Source organism: Lolium rigidum, chromosome 3 (genome assembly GCF_022539505.1).
Source record: "Lolium rigidum isolate FL_2022 chromosome 3, APGP_CSIRO_Lrig_0.1, whole genome shotgun sequence".
Classification (NCBI taxonomy): domain Eukaryota; kingdom Viridiplantae; phylum Streptophyta; class Magnoliopsida; order Poales; family Poaceae; genus Lolium; species Lolium rigidum.
The window spans coordinates 375577662-375598991 of record NC_061510.1 but is presented as its reverse complement, the minus strand read 5'-3'; the positions used below and the strand labels follow the sequence as shown (position 1 = coordinate 375598991).

The window sequence follows — 21330 nt, the reverse complement described above, 5'->3', positions numbered from 1 at the left end:
GGCCCTGGGAAAATCCGGGCAAAAGTCCAGCCAAAAATCCGGCCCCTATCCAGGGTATCACTGAGCCACTTTGCCAAATGTCCTTAGCCGATTTTCAGGGGCCGGATATTTTGCAAATATCCGGCCCGGAAAATTTGGCCTGCTGATAAAGACCTGCTACCTTGTAAAATCCAAAACTTAAGATTGGTAGCTCCGAATAGAGTAAAACCAATTTTGTTGGAAAGAGGACAACAAGAGCTTACCCGACACCTCAACATGGAAAACCGAGAAAATCACTAAACTCGAAAACGCAACAAGTGATCTATGTGAAATCCATTTTCGATGAACTAGAGCTTGTCATGAGAATAAGCACAAGCACTAAAACATCACATGGATAAGATCCAAATAACAACCAATAAAGATGATGCAAGGATGCAAATGTTTGAGCTCTCCGAAGGATACGATCAAGTTACTCACTCGAGAGCCCTCTTGATAGTACGGCAACTAAACTATAAACCGGTCTCCAACTACACCATGAGACCGGTGAGAAAGAAAGCCTAACAAGAGCAAACCTTAACCTAGCGCATTCCACTTGAGCTTGATGATGACGGTCTTGACCGCAACAAGATGGAACGCCTTTCTTGATTATGCTTGCTTGATGAAGTCATGCGAAATGCTCCCCCATACTCCACTATGGAAGAGCTTCTTCTTCGGCGCGTCTTCACATATCCATGATCACCATATGGATTGCTCCCCCATAATCCACCATGGGAGAGCTTCTTCTCCGGCGCATCTTCACATATCCACGATCACCATATGGATGGCAAGAGTCAAGCAAAGGATCTCTTAGAGATGGGTCATCTTGAACTTGCACTTCATTTCTTCATGGCAAGCTTCAAGCTTATGATCTCTTCGAGTTGGCTCATCTTGAACTTGCACTTCATTTCTTCATGGCAAGCTTCAAGCATATGATCTCTTCAAGTTGGATCATCTTTAACTTACACTTCATTTTGTTGATGTCTTGAAGTTAACCTTTAGAGATCACTTCATCTTGATCTTCAAGACATACTTGACACTTGACCTTCTTCATTTGCTTCTTATTGCAACCTTGAAGCCAACATATGGTTCAAGCATTGCCTATGGACAACTCCTACAAATATAACTCAATGCAAACATTAGTCCATAGGGATTGTCATTAATTACCAAACCCACACATGGGGGCTCCATGAACTTTCAGTTATTCACGGCGATGCTGGGTGTCGGGCGAGGTGGATGCTCTAGATTAAAGATTTTTTTTTTGGAGGTGGTGGATTTATCTTTATTCGTCGACTTCATCGATGGAATGAGGCAGATCTTGGTCCAAGGTAACACAAGGATGTCCCCCGGTCGACGTGCCACAACGACATGTGTCTCACTGCTTCCAGCGGTGTAAGGGTACATTGCCCCTATGAGTGGTTTTGGTAATTAATGACAACCCCTATGGAGTAATGTTTTCATTGAGTTTATATGAAGGAATATTCCATAGGTACAACTTGTATTCCATGTGTTGGATTCAAGTATGGATGCCATGAAGATAAGGATACACCTTGTGTATTGGCATCAAGATCATCGATCAAGATAGTATGATAGAGCATGCGAAGATACAAGGTTGACCAATACAAAGAGTGAAGAATAGATTCAAGTTTGGTCAACACATGAAGCATGAAGAATGTGCCACATAAAGTCGTGTGGTATGGTAAGCCTTGTCAATTATGCTTTATGAACTAACCCATCATATATGTGCACTTGTGTTGTCTATGTGGGTTAGGTATCTTTCCATGGGCATCATCAAAAGTGAGATCTCATATAGTCCATGAGAGGATGACATCAAGTGGTGATCGTCATCAAGGTTGGTTTGGGCAAGTTCGAGTTGAGCATCTCAAGAGGATCATATGCTTGAAGCTTGTCGTCCATTTGATGATAATGGATATGTGAAGATGTACATCAATGGAGCTTTCCCATCATAGTGTATGTGGGAGCATTTGTGAGTCTTCACGAAGTAATGATGATCAAGTAAGGCATTCCGGCTTGAGTGGAGCTTGAAGAGCTATCATCAAGATCAAGTGGGATGCGCAAGGCAAAGGTATGGCCTTGCTATGTTTTCCTTTTACCGGTCTCAAGGTGGTTGTTGGGAGACCGAATTATAGGATAGATAGCCGCACTATCAAGAGGGGCTTTCGGTTGGGTAACTTGATCACATTGTCTTAGGGAGCTCAACCCTTTGCATGCTTTGCATTTCATAAATCTTATTGCTTCTTGGTGTTTCTCTGTGTGAGGTTCTTGAGCTTGTTGCTAGCTTTACAACAAGCCCAAGTTCATCGAAAAATAAATCCATATGCATCTTCTATTGCGTTTTCAAGCTTGGAGGTTTTACCAGTGTCTCTTTTATAGATAGGTCAAACATTCATCTTATGGTTTTTACTCCGTGGGTGGACAATGATTTTCTATGCATAAAATTGTAGGGCTTGTTGTTCTCATTCCAACAAGCCCAATATCATCGAAATCGGAGTCCGGATGCAAAAGTTATCATGGTTTTTGTAAACCATATTTTCATGTTGGCCCGGTGGCGCCGGCTGTCTCACCGGCTTGTCCGACCGGCTCCCACACCGGTGCCAACCGGACGGTTTCCAGGGGGCTTTCAGGGCGCCCGGTCCCTGGCCCAGTCTGACCGGCTCTCCCGCCAGGCGGCCCGGTCCCTGGCCCGGTCGACCTGCTCTCACGCCAGGCTGCACGAAAAACTCCCAGATCTGCCCCAAACGGTCATATTTCGTTTGGCTATAAAAGGGGCTTCTTCCCCAACAGTTTTCTAGGGTTCTTGAGCACGTTTTTGACCACCATTGTTGAACCTCTTGAGCTTGCTTCCTCTCCCTTCCGTCTCATGATTCTTGCTCATTCTTGAGGGATCTAAGAGAGGAGATCTAGATCTACAACCTCCACCAATCTATTTCTCCTCTAAGTGAGGGGAACTCTTGGGATCTAGATCTTGGAGTCATTTGTTGATTTCCTCCTTTGTTCTTCCTCTCTAATCTCATCCTAGCATTTGTTGCTTGGGTGGGATTTGAGTGTGAAGGATTTGAAAACCTCTAGTGTTCTTGCTTTGCATCATTGCATAGTGTTGAGCTCTCCACCACGATTAGTTCGAGTGAGAGACCGTGAGCTTGTTACTCTTGGAGGGTGACCTCCTAGTTGGCTTGGTTGGTGTCCCAGTGACCTCTTCTCGGAATATTATGAAGGGGCCCGGGCTTCTCCTTCGTGGAGCTTGTGAAGTGGTTGTGGAGCTTGCCATCTCCGGAGTGGAGGAAAAGCTAACCATAAGGAAAGGGCCATTATCCTTCATGGGTTTGGCTCGGAGAAGAAGGTGAGCCTTCGTGGCGTTGGGGAATCCTTCGTGGGACCTCCACCTCTCCAAACGTGACGTAACTTCTTGCAAAGGAAGGGAACACGGGAATACATCTTCGTCTTCGCGTGCCTCGGTTATTTCTATACCCGAGCTTACTTTACTTGTGATAGCCATCGAGCTTGAAGTATCTATTATATCTTGCTATCACTTGTTGCTACATATATCTTGTGCCTATCTTGCTTAGCTCTAGTTGTTGTTGTTGCACTTAGTTGAGCCTAGCATATTTAGGGGTTGTGCTTGTAAACTAAACGTTAGTTTAATTCCGCATTCTTACAAGCCAAATTCGTAAGAGTTTTTAAACGCCTATTCACCCCCCTCTAGGCGACATCTCGTCCTTTCAAGCGGGCCTGTTCATCGACTCACAAAGCCTCGTTGATGATGGTGTTTATTTAGATCTGGCAACGGTGGAGGCTTGGCGCATCTTCCAATACACGTCTAGGCGGTGCTAGAGTTTGGCGATGGTCGCTAGCTTCAGCGAGTGCAGGAAACTCCAGGGATAGTTTTCTGCAAATTTTTCAGGAAGCCTATTTGATACATCTCAAATGTATCTAATTTTCCAAGCACTTTGCTCAAATATTTGCTTCCGAATCTCACCGTACTTGCATAAAAACTGCTGAATCTGGCGTTATTTTTAGCAAAGTATCGTTTCTGTCAGTTTTCGCAGAAAATAAAATTGGAGAAAAATAGTAGGGGAGTTTTTCATCAAAATAGAGGGCCTGGAGCTTTGGATCACGAGAGGGAGTCACGAGGCTCAAAAGGGACTAGGTGGCGCGCCCAATACCTTAGGGTGCGCCACCCAGGGCCTTTTGGTCCTCGGTCGTTGATACGCGTACAACACGCGTCCGTTGAGAACCCCAAGAGGAAGGTGTGATGCGTACAACGGCAAGTTTTCCCTTAGTAAGAAACCAAGGTTTATCGAACCAGTAGGAGCCAAGAAGCACGTTGAAGGTTGATGACGGCGGAGTGTAGTGCGGCGCAACACCAGGGATTCCGGCGCCAACGTGGAACCCGCACAACACAACCAAATTACTTTGCCCCAACATGACAAGTGAGGTTGTCAATCTCACCGGCTTGCTGTAACAAAGGATTAGATGTATAGTGTGGATGATGATGTTTGCAGAAAACAGTAGAACGAGTATTGCAGTTGATTGTATTCGATGTAAAGAATGGACCGAGGTCCACAGTTCACTAGAGGTGTCTCTCCCATAAGATAAATAGCATGTTGGGTGAACAAATTACAGTTGGGCAATTGACAAATAAAGAGGGTATGACCATGCACATACATGTTATGATGAGTATTGTGAGATTTAATTGGGCATTACGACAAAGTACATAGACCGCTATCCAGCATGCATCTATTCCTAAAAAGTCCACCTTCAGGTTATCATCCGGACCCCTTCCAGTATTAAGTTGCAAACAATGGACAATTGCATTAAGTATGGTGCGTAATGTAATCAACAAATATATCCTTAGACATAGCATTGATGTTTTATCCCTAGTGGCAACAGCACATCCACAACCTTAGAGGTTGCTCGTCACTCCCTGCATTTAATGGAGGCATGAACCCACTATCGAGCATAAATACTCCCTCTTGGAGTTACAAGCAAAAACTTGGCCAGCGCCTCTACTAGCAACGGAGAGCATGCAAGATCATAAACAACACATAGATGATAGATTTATAATCAACATAACATAGCATTCATTATTCATCGGATCCCAACAAACGCAACATGTAGCATTACAGATAGATGATCTTGATCATGTTAGGCAGCTCACAAGATCCAACAATGGTAGCAAAATTAGGAGAAGACGACCATCTAGCTACTGCTATGGACCCATAGTCCAGGGGTGAACTACTCACACATCACTCCGGAGGCGACCATGGCGGTGAAGATTCCTCCGGGAGATGATTCCCCTCTCCGGCGAGGTGCCGGAGGCGATCTCCGAACCCCCGAGATGGGATTGGCGGCGGCGGCGTCTCTGGAAGGTTTTCCGTATCGTGGCTCTCGGTACTGGAGTTATTATCGACGAAGGCTTAAGTAGGCGGAAGAGTAAGTCAGGGGGCGACGCGAGGGGCCCACACAATAGGGCCGCGCAGCCAGGAGGTGGGCCGCGCCGCCCTGGCGTGTCGCTGCCTCGTAGCCCCACTTCGTCGCCCCACTTCGTTTCCTCTCCAGACTTCTGGAAGCTTCGTGGAAAAATAAGATCCTGGATGTTGATTTCGTCCAATTCCGATAATATTTCCTTACTAGGATTTCTGAAACCAAAAACAGCAGAAAACAACAACTGGCTCTTCGGCATCTTGTTAATAGGTTAGTGCCGGAAAATGCATAAATATGACATAAAGTATGTATAAAACATGTAGGTATCATCAATAAAGTAGCATGGAACATAAGAAATTATCGATACGTTGGAGACGTATCAGTCGTCGCCTCGCTTCCCCTTTCGTGTGGTGCCTTATGTACCCTAAAAACCTACCCTGCTAGAGGGAAGAGACGTTTCGCGAAATAGAGCGCCGCCGAGACCACGATCTTCATTTCAGGAGCCAAATTGTTCTTGCTCTCCACCCCGAAGAGATGGATTTCAAAGGCTTCTTCATCATCATCACCGTCACCAGTGTCATCGTCAACCACCATGGACTCACTCTCCATCGCCATGAGTGAGAGTTCTCTGTAGGCCTAAGAGGTGGATGGTGTTTGAATGTTATTGATCATGTAATCATCCATATGTATCGAGATTTGAGGTGTTTGTCTAAAGATATTCTTGTATGAGTGTTGGTACAACTTTGCTATTTCTAATGATTGTTACTAGGGCCCGAGTGACATGATTTCAGTATTTGATGATGTTGGGACTCTGATGGCTCCCAAGTGTAGGAGATCAATTGTAGTACTTCTCAATAAAGAAAGGTTGTTGAACCCACTGATACGTCTCCAACGTATCGATAATTTCTTATGTTCCATGCCACTTTATTGATGATACCTACATGTTTTATGCATACTTTATGTCATATTTATGCATTTTCCGGCACTAACCTATTAACGAGATGCCGAAGAGCCAGTTGTTGTTTTCTACTGTTTTTGGTTTCAGAAATCCTAGTAAGGAAATATTCTCGGAATTGGACGAAATCAACGCCCAGGATCTTATTTTTCCACGAAGCTTCCAGAAGACCGGAGAGAAAACGAAGTGGGGCGACGAGGCGGCCACACAACAGGGCGGCGCGGCCCAAGCCCTGGCCGCGCCGGCCTACTGTGTGGGCCCCTCGTGGCGCCCCTAAACCTACATCCTGCGCCTACTTAAGCCTTCGTCGATAATAACTCCAGTACCGAGAGCCACGATACGGAAAACCTTCCAGAGACGCCGCCGCCAATCCCATCTCGGGGGATTCAGGAGATCGCCTCCGGCACTCCGCCGGAGAGGGGAATCATCTCCCGGAGGACTCTTCACCGCCATGGTCGCCTCCGGAGTGATGAGTGAGTAGTTCACCCCTGGACTATGGGTCCATAGTAGTAGCTAGATGGTCGTCTTCTCCTAATTGTGCTATCATTGTTGGATCTTGTGAGCTGCCTAACATGATCAAGATCATCTATCTGTAATGCTACATGTTGTGTTTGTTGGGATCCGATGAATAGAGAATGCTATGTTATTTTGATTATCAATCTATTATCTATGTGTTGTTTATGATCTTGCATGCTCTCCGTTACTAGTAGAGGCTCTGGCCAAGTTTTTGCTTGTAACTCCAAGAGGGAGTATTTATGCTCGATAGTGGGTTCATGTCTCCATTATATCTGGGGGAGTGACAGAAACCTCTAAGGTTGTGGATGTTCTGTTGCCACTAGGGATAAAACATCAATGCTATGTCTAAGGATGTATTCGTTGATTACATTACGCACCATACTTAATGCAATTGTCTGTTGTTTGCAACTTAATACTGGAGGGGGTTCGGATGATAACCTGAAGGTGGACTTTTTAGGCATAGATGCATGATGGATAGCGGTCTATGTACTTTGTCGTAATGCCCAATTAAATCTCACAATACTCATCATAACATGTATGTGCATGGTCATGCCCTCTTTATTTGTCAATTGCCCAACTGTAATTTGTTCACCCAACGTGCTTATTCTTATGGGAGAGACGTCTCTAGTGAACTGTGGACCCCGGTCCATTCTTAACATCGAATACAATCCACTGCAATACTCGTTCTACTGTTTTCTGCAAACAATCATCATCCACACTATACATCTAATCCTTTGTTACAGCAAGCCGGTGAGATTGACAACCTCACTGTTACGTTGGGACAAAGTACTTTGGTTGTGTTGTGCATGTTCCACGTTGGCGCCGAATCCCCGGTGTTGCGCCGCACTACACTCCGCCGCCATCAACCTTCAACGTGCTTCTTGGCTCCTACCGGTTCGATAAACCTTGGTTTCTTATCGAGGGAAAACTTGCCGCTGTACGAATCACACCTTCCTCTTGGGGTTCCCAACGGTCGCGTGCTGTACGCGTATCAAGACTGTTTTCTGGCGCCGTTGCCGGGGAGATCAAGACACGCTGCAAGGGGAGTCTCCACCTCCAATCTCTTTACTTTGTTTTTGTCTTGCTTTATTTTATTTAGTATTTTGTTTGCTGCATTATATCAAAATACAAAAAAATTAGTTGCTAGCTTTACTTTATTTACTATCTTGTTTGCTATATTAAAAACACAAAAAAATTAGTTACTTGCATTTAGTTTATCTAGTTTGCTTTATTTACTATTGCTAAACTGAGTAATCCTGAAGTTGAAGTCCGTTCGTTTAAGCAACAAGGGGGAGAATGTTTAAAAGATGCTTGGTATAGAATTAGTGATGCCCATAATAGGTGCACTAAGAAACACTCCACCACTATCCTACTCGAGAATTTTTATGTTGGTATCTCTAGCTGGAATAGGTATGTTCTTGATTGTCTCGCGGGAGGTAACTTCCTAGGTACTCCTGCCTTAGAAGCTAGTTGCATTATTGAGAGTCTATTTGGAATACCATCCGTTAATGAAGTTAAAATTGAAACCTCTCTTGAAGATGTCATGAAAAAGTTGGAAACCATAGAGCAAAATCTTCCAAGTATTGAGACTAATTTGGGAGCATTACTTGATAGCACTGATAAACTTGATAGATCTCTAGGAGGAATTAATGAGAGAATTGCCATCTTAGAAGCTTGTGCTATTCATGATAATCAAACCCAAAGGATTAGTGAACTTTAAGAAGCTATGCGAACCTTGGGTTCAACTTTTTCGTCTATTAAGTTTAGAGAGAGAGCTTATGTGGGTAAGGAGCAAAAGTTCATGTATGTCTCTAAGGTGCCTAAACCAAAAAACAATTATAGGCCTAAAATTGATAAAGCTCTTAATACCACTATAGAAAAAGGAGCATCTAAGATACCTAATGGGATAAATTGTGAATATGATGGTGATGCTTCATCTCTTGATAATACTTGATACACACTTTCTGCGCCTAGCTGAAAGACGTTAAAGAAAAGCGCTTATGGGAGACAACCCATGATTTTACTACTGCACTTTTGTTTTATATTTGAGTTTTGGAAGTGTTACTACTGTAGCAACCTCTCCTTATCTTAGTTTTGTTGCATTGTTGTGCCAAGTAAAGTCTTTGATAGTAAGGTTCATACTAGATTTGGATTACTGCGCAGAAACATATTTCTTGATGTCACGAATCTGGGCCTAATTCTTAGGTAACTCAGAAAATTATGACAATTTACGTGAGTGATCCTCAGATATGTACGCAACTTTCATTCAATTTGAGCATTTTTATTTGAGCAAGTATGGTGCCTCTTAGAAATTCGTCTTTACGGATCGTTCCGTTTTGACAGATTCTCGCCTTTTATTTCGCATTGCCTCGTTTTGCTATGCTTGATGGATTTTTCTATTCCATTAACTTTCGATAGCTTTGTGAAATATCCGGAAGTGTTAAGAATGATTATGTCACCTCCGAACATGTGAATTTTGATTGTGCACTAACCCTCTAATGAGTTGTTTTGAGTTTGGTGTGGAGGAAGTTTTCAAGGATCAAGAGAGGGAGATGATACGATATGATCAAGGAGAGTGAAAGCTCTAAGCTTGGGGATGCCCCGGTGGTTCACCCCCGCATATTTCAAGAAGACTCAAGCGTCTAAGCTTGGGGATGCCCAAGGCATCCCCTTCTTCATCGACAACATTATCAGGTTCCTCTAGTGAAACTATATTTTTATTCCATCACATCTTATGTACTTTGCTTGGAGCGTCTGCTTGTTTTTGTTTTTGTTTTGTTTGAATAAAATGAATCCCAGCATTCATTGTGTGGGAGAGAGACACGCTCCGCTGTTGCATATGGACAAATATGTCCTTAGGCTTTACTCATAATATTCATGGCGAAGGTTGAATCTTCTTCGTTAAATTGTTATATGATTGGAAACGGGAAATGCTACATGTAGTAATTGGTAGAATGTCTTGAATAATTTGATACTTGGCAATTGTTGTGCTCATATTTAAGCTCTTGCATCATATACTTTGCACCTATTAATGAAGAAATACATAGAGCTTGCTAAAATTTGGTTTGCATAATTGGTCTCTCTAAGGTCTAGATAATTTCTAGTAAGGGTCGAACGACAAGGAAGACTGGTATAGAGTCTTATAATGCTTACAATATGTCTTTTATGTGAGTTTTGCTGTACCGCTTCATACTTGTGTTTGTTTCAAATAACCTTGCTAGCCTAAACCTTGTATCGAGAGGGAATACTTCTCATGCATCCAAAATCCTTGAGCCAAACACTATGCCACTTGTGTCCACCATACCTACCTACTACATGGTATTTCTCCGCCATTCCAAAGTAAATTGCTTGAGTGCTACCTTTAAAATTTCTATCCTTTACCTTTGCAATATATAGCTCATGGGACAAATAGCCTAAAAACTATTGTGGTATTGAATATGTACTTATGCATTTTATTTCTTATAAGTTGCTCGTTGTGCGATAACCATGTTCCTGGGTACGCCATCAACTACTCTTTATTGAATATCATGTGAGTTGCTATGCATGTCCGTCTTGTCTGAAGTAAGGGCGATTTACCATGAGTTGAATGGTTTGAGCATGCATACTGTTAGAGAAGACATTGGGTCGCTAACTAAAGCCATGATCCATGGTGGAAGTTTCAGTTTTGGACAAATATCCTCAATCTCATATGAGAAAATTAATTGTTGTTGAATGCTTATGCATTAAAGAGGAGTCCATTATCTGTTGTCTATGTTATCCCGGTATGGATGTCTAAGTTGAGAATAATCAAAATCGAGAAATCCAATGCGAGCTTTCTCCTTAGACCTTTGTACGGGCGGCATAGAGGTACCCCTTTGTGACACTTGGTTAAAACATATGTATTGCGGTGATAATCCAGGTAATCCGAGCTAATTAGGACAAGGTGCGCGGGCACTATTAGTATACTATGCATGAGGCTTGCAACTTGTAGGACATAATTTACATGATGCATATGCTTTATTACTACCGTTGACAAAATTGTTTCTTGTTTTCAAAACCAAAGCTCTAGCACAAACATAGCAATCGATGCTTCCCTCTGCGAAGGGCCTTTCTTCTACTTTTATGTTGAGTCAGTTCACCTATTTCTCTCCATCTCAAGAAGCAAACACTTGTGTGAACCGTGCATTGATTCCTACATACTTGCATATTGCACTTATTATATTACTTTATGTTGACAATATCCATGAGATATACATGTTACAAGTTGAAAGCAACCGCTGAAACTTAATCTTCCTTTGTGTTGCTTCAATGCCTTTACTTTGAAATTATTGCTTTATGAGTTAACTCTTATGCAAGACTTATTGATGCTTGTCTTGAAAGTACTATTCATGAAAAGTCTTTGCTATATGATTCAGCTTGTTTACTCATGTCATTTACCATTGCTTTGATCGCTGCATTCATTACATGTGCTTACAATAGTATGATCAAGATTATGATGGCATGTCACTTCAGAAATTATCTTTGTTATCGTTTACCTACTCGGGACGAGCAGGAACTAAGCTTGGGGATGTTGATACGTCTCCAACGTATCGATAATTTTTTATGTTCCATGCCACTTTATTGATGATACCTACATGTTTTATGCATACTTTATGTCATATTTATGCATTTTCCGGCACTAACCTATTAACGATGCCGAAGAGCCAGTTGCTGTTTTCTGCTGTTTTTGGTTTCAGAAATCCTAGTAAGGAAATATTCTCGGAATTGGACGAAATCAACGCCCAAGATCTTATTTTTCCACGAAGCTTCCAGAAGACCGGAGAGGAAACGAAGTGGGGCGACGAGGCGGCCACACAACAGGGCGGCGTGGCCCAAGCCCTGGCCGCGCCGGCCTACTGTGTGGGCCCCTCGTGGCGCTCCTAAACCTACCTCCTCCGCCTACTTAAGCCTTCGTCGATAATAACTCCAGTACCGAGAGCCACGATACGGAAAACCTTCCAGAGATGCCGCCGCCGCCAATCCCATCTCGGGGGATTCAGGAGATCGCCTCCGGCACCCTGCCGGAGAGGGGAATCATCTCCCGGAGGACTCTTCACCGCCATGGTCGCCTCCGGAGTGATGAGTGAGTAGTTCACCCCTCGGACTATGGGTCCATAGCAGTAGCTAGATGGTCGTCTTCTCCTAATTGTGCTATCATTGTTGGATCTTGTGAGCTGCCTAACATGATCAAAATCATCTATCTGTAATGCTACATGTTGTGTTTGTTGGGATCCGATGAATAGAGAATGCTATGTTATTTTGATTATCAATCTATTATCTATGTGTTGTTTATGATCTTGCATGCTCTCCGTTACTAGTAGAGGTTCTGGCCAAGTTTTTGCTTGTAACTCCAAGAGGGAGTATTTATGCTCGATAGTGGGTTCATGTCTCCATTAAATCTGGGGGAGTGACGTAAACCTCTAAGGTTGTGGATGTGCTGTTGCCACTAGGGATAAAACATCAATGCTATGTCTAAGGATGTATTCGTTGATTACATTACGCACCATACTTAATGCAATTGTCTCGTTGTTTGCAACTTAATACCGGAGGGGGTTCGGATGGTAACTTCGAAGGTGGACTTTTTAGGCATAGATGCATGCTGGATAGCGGTCTATGTACTTTGTCGTAATGCCCAATTAAATCTCACAATACTCATCATAACATGTATGTGCATGGTCATGTCCTCTTTATTTGTCAATTGCCCAACTGTAATTTGTTCACCCAACATGCTTATTCTTATGGGAGAGACGCCTCTAGTGAACTGTGGACCCCGGTCCATTCTTAACATTGAATACAATCCACTGCAATACTCGTTCTCATCGTTTTCTCGCAAACAATCATCATCCACACTATACATCTAATCCTTTGTTACAAGCAAGCCGGTGAGATTGACAACCTCACCGTTACGTTGGGACAAAGTACTTTGGTTGTGTTGTGTAGGTTCCACGTTGGCGCCGGAATCCCTGGTGTTGCGCCGCACTACACTCCGCCGCCATCAACCTTCAACGTGCTTCTTGGCTCCTACTGGTTCGATAAACCTTGGTTTCTTACTGAGGGAATACTTGCCGCTGTACGAATCACACCTTCCTCTTGGGGTTCCCAACGGTCGCGTGCTGTACGCGTATCACCCACGAGGAGTTGGAGGTATTGGTTAGAAAAAAATAACAAGAAAGCGGTAATAATAAAGTAACGGTTTTGGTGTTTTGGGTATATAGTTTGCAATAAAAATAAAGTGCGGAAAGTAAATAGCAAATAAGTAAATGCTCTCGATGAGAGAAAAGCCCAATCCTCTATGCAGCAAGAGGACGAGCTCAAGTGTGTGCGCTTATGTGAGACTAAAGTTCCCGAGGGCGGCATGGATTCACTAGCATCTGAGTTCTAGACAACATGGTAAAAATCTTGTCAAGCTTTATTCAATTAGGGGCGGATCCTTAGTTAGGTGCAGCCATAAGCATGTGCAAATACACCCCTAATTATGGGTCCTAAAGCCATTTTTATGTGCAAGTATAGAAAACATTAAGACATAAATGTCCCATCATAGCCATAAGATTTAGGATCCCCGACATAAACTCCTCTAATTCAACCCATAGTGTTGGAAGACGATTTCTGTCATTGCGACCCCTCCAACACTAATGCATTACATCAAAGTTCAGCCCTATGAGCCCATCTAGGTGAAATAATATGCAGTCGATGTTCGCATAAAACCATCATAGAACAACATAAATGATAGAAAATTTGACCAAATACTCATTGCACATCATATAGAATCATAGCCAGATCATCCTATGCCCTCGGGAACGTGAGGAACTACTCACACATGACAAACATGATATGGACCAGCAACATAATGGTTCCAACACAATCTGAATATATAATCTCCCCACCAAATAATGACAAAGTACCAATCACGGGCATGCCATAGTTGTTCGTCATCAGGCCCAACATCAAGGCCGACGAGTACATGAGTTTTACAAATACATGCTTCCTATAGGTTTCTAAGATTACATCTTCCTCACTTTATCACATCTTTCATCTTATTCACTGTAACATATTGAGCCAACCTGTATTTTTTGCTCATTGTTATTTTCAGGTGTGGGGGGGGGGGGGGCAATAGCCCTCCCCCCTTTCGATCCACGAAGATATTAAACCCGTGATACAAAAATCGTTAGACCAATACAATATATGCTGAACATAGACTGATTTGTTTTGCTTATCTGAGGTTATGCATGTAGAGATTTCTGCACAAGTGTTCTCTCAGCAGAATGTTCTGCTTCCATTTTCTTACGACTAATTAATTATACTAAGCAGTATATACAGAGGTGCTCAATTTCTGCACAAACATGAGTTGCCTAAGTGATACTTTTATACCGCATTAGAGATAAGGAATTGTGGCTAATAAACAAATTATCCCTATTTCCTAATGGATTGCACTTTTCAAGTTGCTTTTGTAGACTTACTTTTTTTTATCTCTAACAAAATTTGTTAGAGCAAATGATCATCAAGGCTTGCTTAGTAGTTCAGCGGAATACGAACACGTGCATTGTTTCATTTATGACTGTTAGTTATTTCCAGGTTGTAAGGATTTATTTGACACCATCTGGTCTTCAAAATATTGTTTAGGCATACAATTTGCTTGGTTCTACTCTGTTTGTTATCCATGGTTTGGAAAAATATTCTATGGTGGTGGTCCTATCAATGTGATACGATGTGAAGTATTTGCTTATGGTATTTATAATGTTTTTCATATTTGTCTGTAGTTGATAGATAAATATTCAGTTCTCATACTTGCCGGCTGGTCAATGTGATTTGTTCTCCTTTTTGATACACCAGAAAAGAAAAAAATTTAATAAATTAATATCAAGATGATTATATATGGATTTTCCTAGAGTTTATTTATAATCTTTTTCCAGCTAGCTAGTGCAGTACTACTTTTCAAATGGTTTGTGATACAGATGTCAGACTGAATCATGTTCCTTTATAGTTTTGTTCTTCATGGCTTCGAGTTCCAGAAGTGAGGCATTCTACATGGTCAACACTAGGAGAGAGGTAAACTCTAGAACAACAGATCTCTTCTCTTGTGTACCACGCACAAAGCCTATTAAAATAATCTCACTTTTTGCTACTTCAAGCATAGATCCATGACGTGATATCTCTACGTTGCACAAATATGGCACAGTAGATTAGCTACCTCTGAACCCCAAAATGCCCCTAGACATCCAGTGGGACAGAAACATAAATTTTGACCAAATAACTCAACTTGTGCACATAGGGAAACTAATGTATGGTGACATTGAGGTTTGGGTTTCTGAATTTATGGTGCATGGTCCCTGTGGGGAGCTTAAAGCCAAATTTGTTTGTATGCAAACAGGAAAATGTTCCAAAATTTTCAAAAATATTTTCAGGAGGAGACTGTCATTCTTGAAAATGGCTTTGCACTTTATCGATGTCACAACAATGGTCGCCGTGCACTTAAGCATTCTTGATAATCTGTGGGTGGTTAATAATCTATGGGTGGTACTTGTAACATGAGCATGTTAAAAAATACCAGTCCCATATGAATGTCGAGTGGTGCAATAAAACATAGGTGGTGAAGTACTTATTCAAGTATATCACAAAAAGTGCTGATCGGGTTGGGTCTGAAAGTCTGCTGGAGTCACCCCCTGGGTTCGGGTCCCAAGAGGTGATTACCCGCATGTTATCCATGTTTACTTGTGTTTTTTTTATGCTAGGTTCCACATTTCTTATGGTGAACTTCTCTTCTTTTCAGATTCATTCATCTGTATTTGATGATCCAAATTGTCCCCTTGCCCCATCTACTTTGAAGATGATAGAAAAGAGGTAGTTTCTATCCTTAGTGGTGAACCATTTTTCGATACAGTAGATGTGTATGGTATGTCTTTGTCTCTTGATTGAAGTATTGTGTAAAACATTCATTGGCGCAGGCTGCTGCCGCAGAAAGTTCAGGCGGATGCACAGTTCAAGATGAAGAAGGCCTAGCCCAGAAACAGGTATAATATCTGAAAAGGCATGCATATATGTTCTCATGTATAAACCTGGATACTCTTAAAACTTTTTGTGGGTTTAAGTTTCACATATATAGCGAGTACAGATTAATCCTACACTCTTCATCATTTTTTTTGTTTTGACTTTGGCCACTGCCTGATTTGTACTTTACTTTCTAGGAGTGTTCGCTTTTGGTAACATATGTGGTGACTGATGTTCATTCTGTGTTATCTACGTACCTGAGGGTCTGAAGATTGCACTCCTCCCTTTTGTAGCTGGCATGTAAATATGAACTAGGTGCCCGTTGCAACAATTCGCTTGTGCACCGTGTGTGGATGTTTCTTCTACCGTTCCTTAGTGCCCGCCTTATGTATTTCGGTTTATCCCATAATGGTTTTCTCAAGAAAATGAAAGTTTCAAATTCTTGGTTCAGTGCCACTATCTACTTACCAATGTGCTTTTATCCATGGTTGATGGAACGGTACCCATCTAAAGTTGAACCTGCATCATGTCGACATATATCCATGATAAGTTCATGCTTACCTCTTGCATTATGTTGGACACGTCAGTTCACACGTTCAGCGCTTGTATACTTATATGTATTACATTTCCCTATTTTATGTTTGGTTTAATATACAACCTTGTCTGTTTATTCAGTAAAATGAAACAAATAGATGCAATGGTATAATATAGAGGGGAGCTCATGGAGCCACCCGGTAAATCCGAATTTACCGATTGTAGGTCTCGCTTCGAAGTTCCAGCAGAAGAGATCTCATGTGATTTGACAATGCCCAAAAACGTTTTAACATTTTCCACATGATTTTTATTGCATAAAGTGTAAATCGGTGCGAATTTTACGGGGTCGTGCGCCAAGGCGCACATCTAAATCTAGCTTAATTAAAATGTGCTTTTCATAGCGAGAGCCGAGAGCATCTGGCTGCAAGGTACTAAGGGCATGTACATCAGTATCCAGTCAGCAGTCTGTAAGATTCAACAGGTAGGATATTTATCTAACTAGAGGAGAGAGAATTGTGAGAAACAGGCAGGCTGTCTGCAATATTACAGATCGTCGGTTCCGTAAAAATCGTGACGTTAACGACGGCTTTCCTCCTGTTGTACGAGAAGGCTGTCTGCAACTTGCCGTTTCTTTTCAGCTCTAGCAACTGGATGTATCAGTAGCGTCCCGTATTAATCGTGGTGTTAAATAGGCAGTCTGTTGTATGAGGTGTCTGTAGCGTCGCCTGTAGGTGACATGGAAGAGCACTAAAGACAGGCACTGTCTAGACTACTGTACATGCCCTAATGTGCATTCGATTTTTTTCTGTTGGACGCGGTCGCCCGCACATTTTGGCGTGAACGTTGTTTCCCGCGATGGAGATAATGATCCCGCCCATAATTTCCGATCCGCGCCGGAACGCATCCCGCCCGTCCACCGAAAGCCGCGCCAACCGCCTCGCACCACTCCACGTCACCGATCCGCGGCACCAACCCCGCAACCAATCAGCGCCGACCGCCTCACCACTATAAATTCACCGCCCGTCTCCTCCTTTCCCCACCACAACCCAAATTCCCCAATCTTCCTCCTCGCACACGCAACCCCAAATCCGATCCCCACCACCGCCACCAGCTCCGATGGCGCCCAAGGCCGAGAAGAAGCCGGCGGCGAAGAAGCCGGCGGAGGAGGAGCCAGCGTCTGACCCGGCCGCGAAGGCGCCGGCCGCGAAGAAGCCCAAGGCGGGGAAGAGCCTGCCGGCGGGCAAGACCGCGGCCAAGGACGGCGTCGACAAGAAGTCCAAGAAGAAGGCCAAGAAGAGCGTGGAGACGTACAAGATCTACATCTACAAGGTGCTGAAGCAGGTCCACCCCGACACCGGCATCTCGTCGAAGGCGATGAGCATAATGAACAGCTTCGTCAACGACATATTCGAGAAGTTGGCTGGGGAGTCGGCCAAGCTCGCGAGGTACAACAAGAAGCCCACCATCACCTCCCGGGAGATCCAGACCTCCGTGCGCCTCGTCCTCCCCGGGGAGCTCGCCAAGCATGCCGTGTCTGAGGGTACCAAGGCCGTCACCAAGTTCACCTCCTCCTAGGTTCGCATCTCCTTATGGTAGATGGCCGATGGTAATCGCTTCTGAGAAGTCTCGGGTGTCTCTGGTAGTATTAGTAGTTTGTAGCGATCTATGGATGTCTGTAAGAAAAAACGTGTTGCTGCTTTTGCCTGTTGGATCTGAATAGTGCCTTTGCTATATTGTTCGGTGCGCCTACAATGTTGTCGTTACTGTTAAGGAATATATGCGGCTTCTATGATTATGGATGGTTTGTCTTGTCGTGGTTGCAAGAGGATGTTTATCTTCTGTTTCTCCTATTAGATGTGGCTTGTGCATACTTCTCTGTTCCGTGTTATAATCTGCGACGATTTCTTGTGCATCTGTTCTAGCCATAGGCCTTAGCTGAAATTTCTGACCTGATACAGTTGTCTGTTGGTTCTAGCATCAATCCTGGCTAAGCTATTGCTAAGGTTGCATCTCCTGATCTCTTTCATGTTTAGGATGCTCACAGTTGCAATTTGCTATTCTATTTCAGTTTATAGAACACACATTTTGCTCAGATAATTAACAGTATAGTTGCGCATGTTCGTTTTGCTCAATACAAGATAGGTCTTGTTTAAGAAATTTCTGCCCCCCAACAATACAATATAGGTCTATTGTTTGTCTGGTCGTGGTAGCAAGACGATGTTTCTGTTCTGCTGCTTCCTGGAGATTTGCAGTAGCAAGTTTAGTTTCTGCTATTATATGCAACTTGTGCAGTTGTTACGAATCCGCCATGATTTGGATCATTCTGGACATATTCTCGAATTTTCTTCTGCACCTGTTCTAGCTTATACTATACATGCCTTAGTTGAAATTTCTGACCGGATGCAATTGTCCGTTGGTGCTAGTATCCATCCTGATTAGGCTATTGAGACCTTCCATTTTTAGGATGCTCACAATATGATGTTCTATCCTATTTTCATTTTAAATAGCATACATTTTACTCGGATAACAGTGTAGCTGCACATGTTCATTTCGCTCAATACAGTATTGACGTTGTTTATGAAATTTGGATGAAAGCGTTTTGCTCACAGTACAACATAGGTCTTGTTTGTGTCAAGCTGGTCGGTATTTATTTTATGGAATCAATAGATGGATGATGCTTAGTGTGTAGTCGTGGTTGCAAGAGTGTTCTGTGCAGGTGCTTTCGCCAGTGGATCTCATTAGCATGGCGCGTTTCTGCAATTATATGGGACTTCTGTGTACTGCTCTGGTCTTGCAACGAATGTGTGATGGTTGGATCATTTTGTCTATCTCAACCTTCTGCACCTGATCTTAATTTTGTGGAGGTAGTCTGCAAGGTTGAGGCTACTTTCTTAGGCTATTGTTAAGATTACATTTTCCTGTTAAGATGATCTGCTGCTTTGACCTGCGGATGATAATTGTTAGTGTTACATTTCTGCGGATGATAGGTTTGTCGCTCCTCATGGTACTGGTATATGGCCGCTGCTAATCGTTTCTGAGAGCCTGGGTTGTCTAGAACCACTGCTGGTAGTATTAGTAGTTGACTAGTTGTAGTGATCTATGGATGATGGTTTGTAAGAAGTAAATCTCCCATACTGCTTTTGCCTGTTGGATCTGTAATAGTAGTACTTTGCTCTATTGTTCGGTACAGCAATGCTCTTGTTAAGGTTAATGAATCTCCTATGCTTACATGATTCTGTGTATAGTGGTGGTGCACCTGAGCTTGTTCCTTCCTCTTAATCTTTTGTTCTTGGTTGCTCCATGTAAATTATATAAATTAGTTACAACCGAATCAATTGGTATTCATAATGCGCAATAATTAATTCTTTAGGTACCATGTATGGTCTGTCTGGTCGTGGTAGCTAGAGTAATGTTCCGTTTCTGCATTCGTTTCTGGTTGTGTGTTATGAATCTGTCATGATTTGGATCATTCTGGACATGTTCTTGAATTTTATTCTACACTGTTCTAGCCATGTATGCCTTAGCTGAAACTTCTGACCTGATGCATTAGTCTGTTGGTGCTAGTATCAATCCAAATTTCTTAAGTAAGACCTATGTTGTATTGAGCAAATTCTCATTGTTCTATGGCTTATCTGATTATGTGAATCCATGTGAATCATATACTCCCTCTGATCCATAGGGATGTATCTAGATAATGACCAGTTCCAGTTTGATGTTTATTTGTTGCTTTTGAATGCGTAGTTGCATATATAGGTGCAAACAGCCTGTATATTGTAGGTCTTGTTTTAGTATGTTTGGGAGTTGGGAGCAGAAATTTCCAGTCTCTTATACTGTTATACCTACTGCTTGCTAAAAATTTGTTGCCTGTGAGACGTGTAGCTGTATCTGACTAAAGTATGCAGTGGCATCTGTATCCAATATAACTTGACTATCAGCTTGTATCTGAATCAATAGCTCTTGTCTGAATAAATCAGGAAATTATGTAGTAGTGTTTTGTGGGTATTGATTGATGGATGACAGTTAGCGTGTAGTTGTGGAGAAGATTTTTCTGCGCTGCTGCTTTTGGCTGTTGATCTGAATTTGTAATAGTGCTTTTCTGCTATTATATGTGACTTCTGTGTTCTGCTCTGGTTGTTGCATTGTATACGTGCGATGGTTGGATCATTTTGTGGGTTCCTAATTTCTGCACCTGTTTGAAATTTATAGTGGTCTGCAAGAACCATAGATGGAGGCCGTAGAGGAAGTGTCTAACCTGATGCATAGTGCTGTTGGCTAGTATCAATCTTGTTAAGGCTATTTCTAGGATTGTATTTACTGTTGAGATCTCTTCCATGTTTAAGGAACTACAGTTATGTTCTATTTCCAGTGTAAGTTACAGTCATTTTGCTCAGACTGTCTGAACAAAATCCTTACTCAGACAACAGTCTGCGCATGTCCATTCTTGCCACTGGCAGCACTGAGATGTTAGTGGACCAGTTGTTATGTAGCCCAACTGTATGACTTACAATTACCTGCACTGAAGTAACTCGATATAGAATGTTAAACCCTTCGGCTTGATGTTTGATTTTGCATTCCTGTAAACAAAATAGCCTCTGTATTCACTAATATAACACATCAGTGCTGCCAGCGGCAAGTATGAACATGCATAGCTGTATTTTTCTCTGAGCCAGCAAATAAAACAGCCTGTGTATTGCAGGTCTTGTTGTAGTATGTTTGGTATCAGAATCTTTTTTGTGTTCTTATTTACAAATAATTAATACTCCTTACTAGAAATTGGCTGCATGCCTGATGTATGTCGTATCGGAATAGAGTGCAGTAGCATCTGTATCCAGTGTCCTTTCAGTAGAGCTCCAAGTCCAGAC

At 42.5% G+C, this 21330-nt stretch overlaps 1 protein-coding gene and 1 long non-coding RNA gene across 3 annotated transcripts; both read left to right on the top strand.

The window, feature by feature from the left end:
• The first annotated feature begins 14132 nt into the window (after nucleotides 1-14132).
• On the top strand, nucleotides 14133-16384 carry LOC124700577. Of its 2 annotated transcripts, none has more exons than XR_007001780.1 (4): nucleotides 14133-15629; nucleotides 15717-15787; nucleotides 15892-15957; nucleotides 16228-16384. It is a non-coding gene; the product is annotated as an uncharacterized LOC124700577 (long non-coding RNA). The 2 variants fall into 2 exon arrangements; XR_007001781.1 differs by lacking the exon at nucleotides 16228-16384 and adding an exon at nucleotides 16132-16180 and having other exon boundaries at nucleotides 14137-15629.
• Nucleotides 16385-17522: 1138 nt separating this feature from the next.
• Nucleotides 17523-18043, top strand: LOC124700576 (histone H2B.1-like). The gene has a single exon (XM_047232670.1). It carries the CDS (start codon nucleotides 17585-17587, stop codon nucleotides 18041-18043), a length of 459 nt encoding a protein of 152 aa, XP_047088626.1. The 5' UTR covers nucleotides 17523-17584.
• Nucleotides 18044-21330: the final 3287 nt, after the last annotated feature.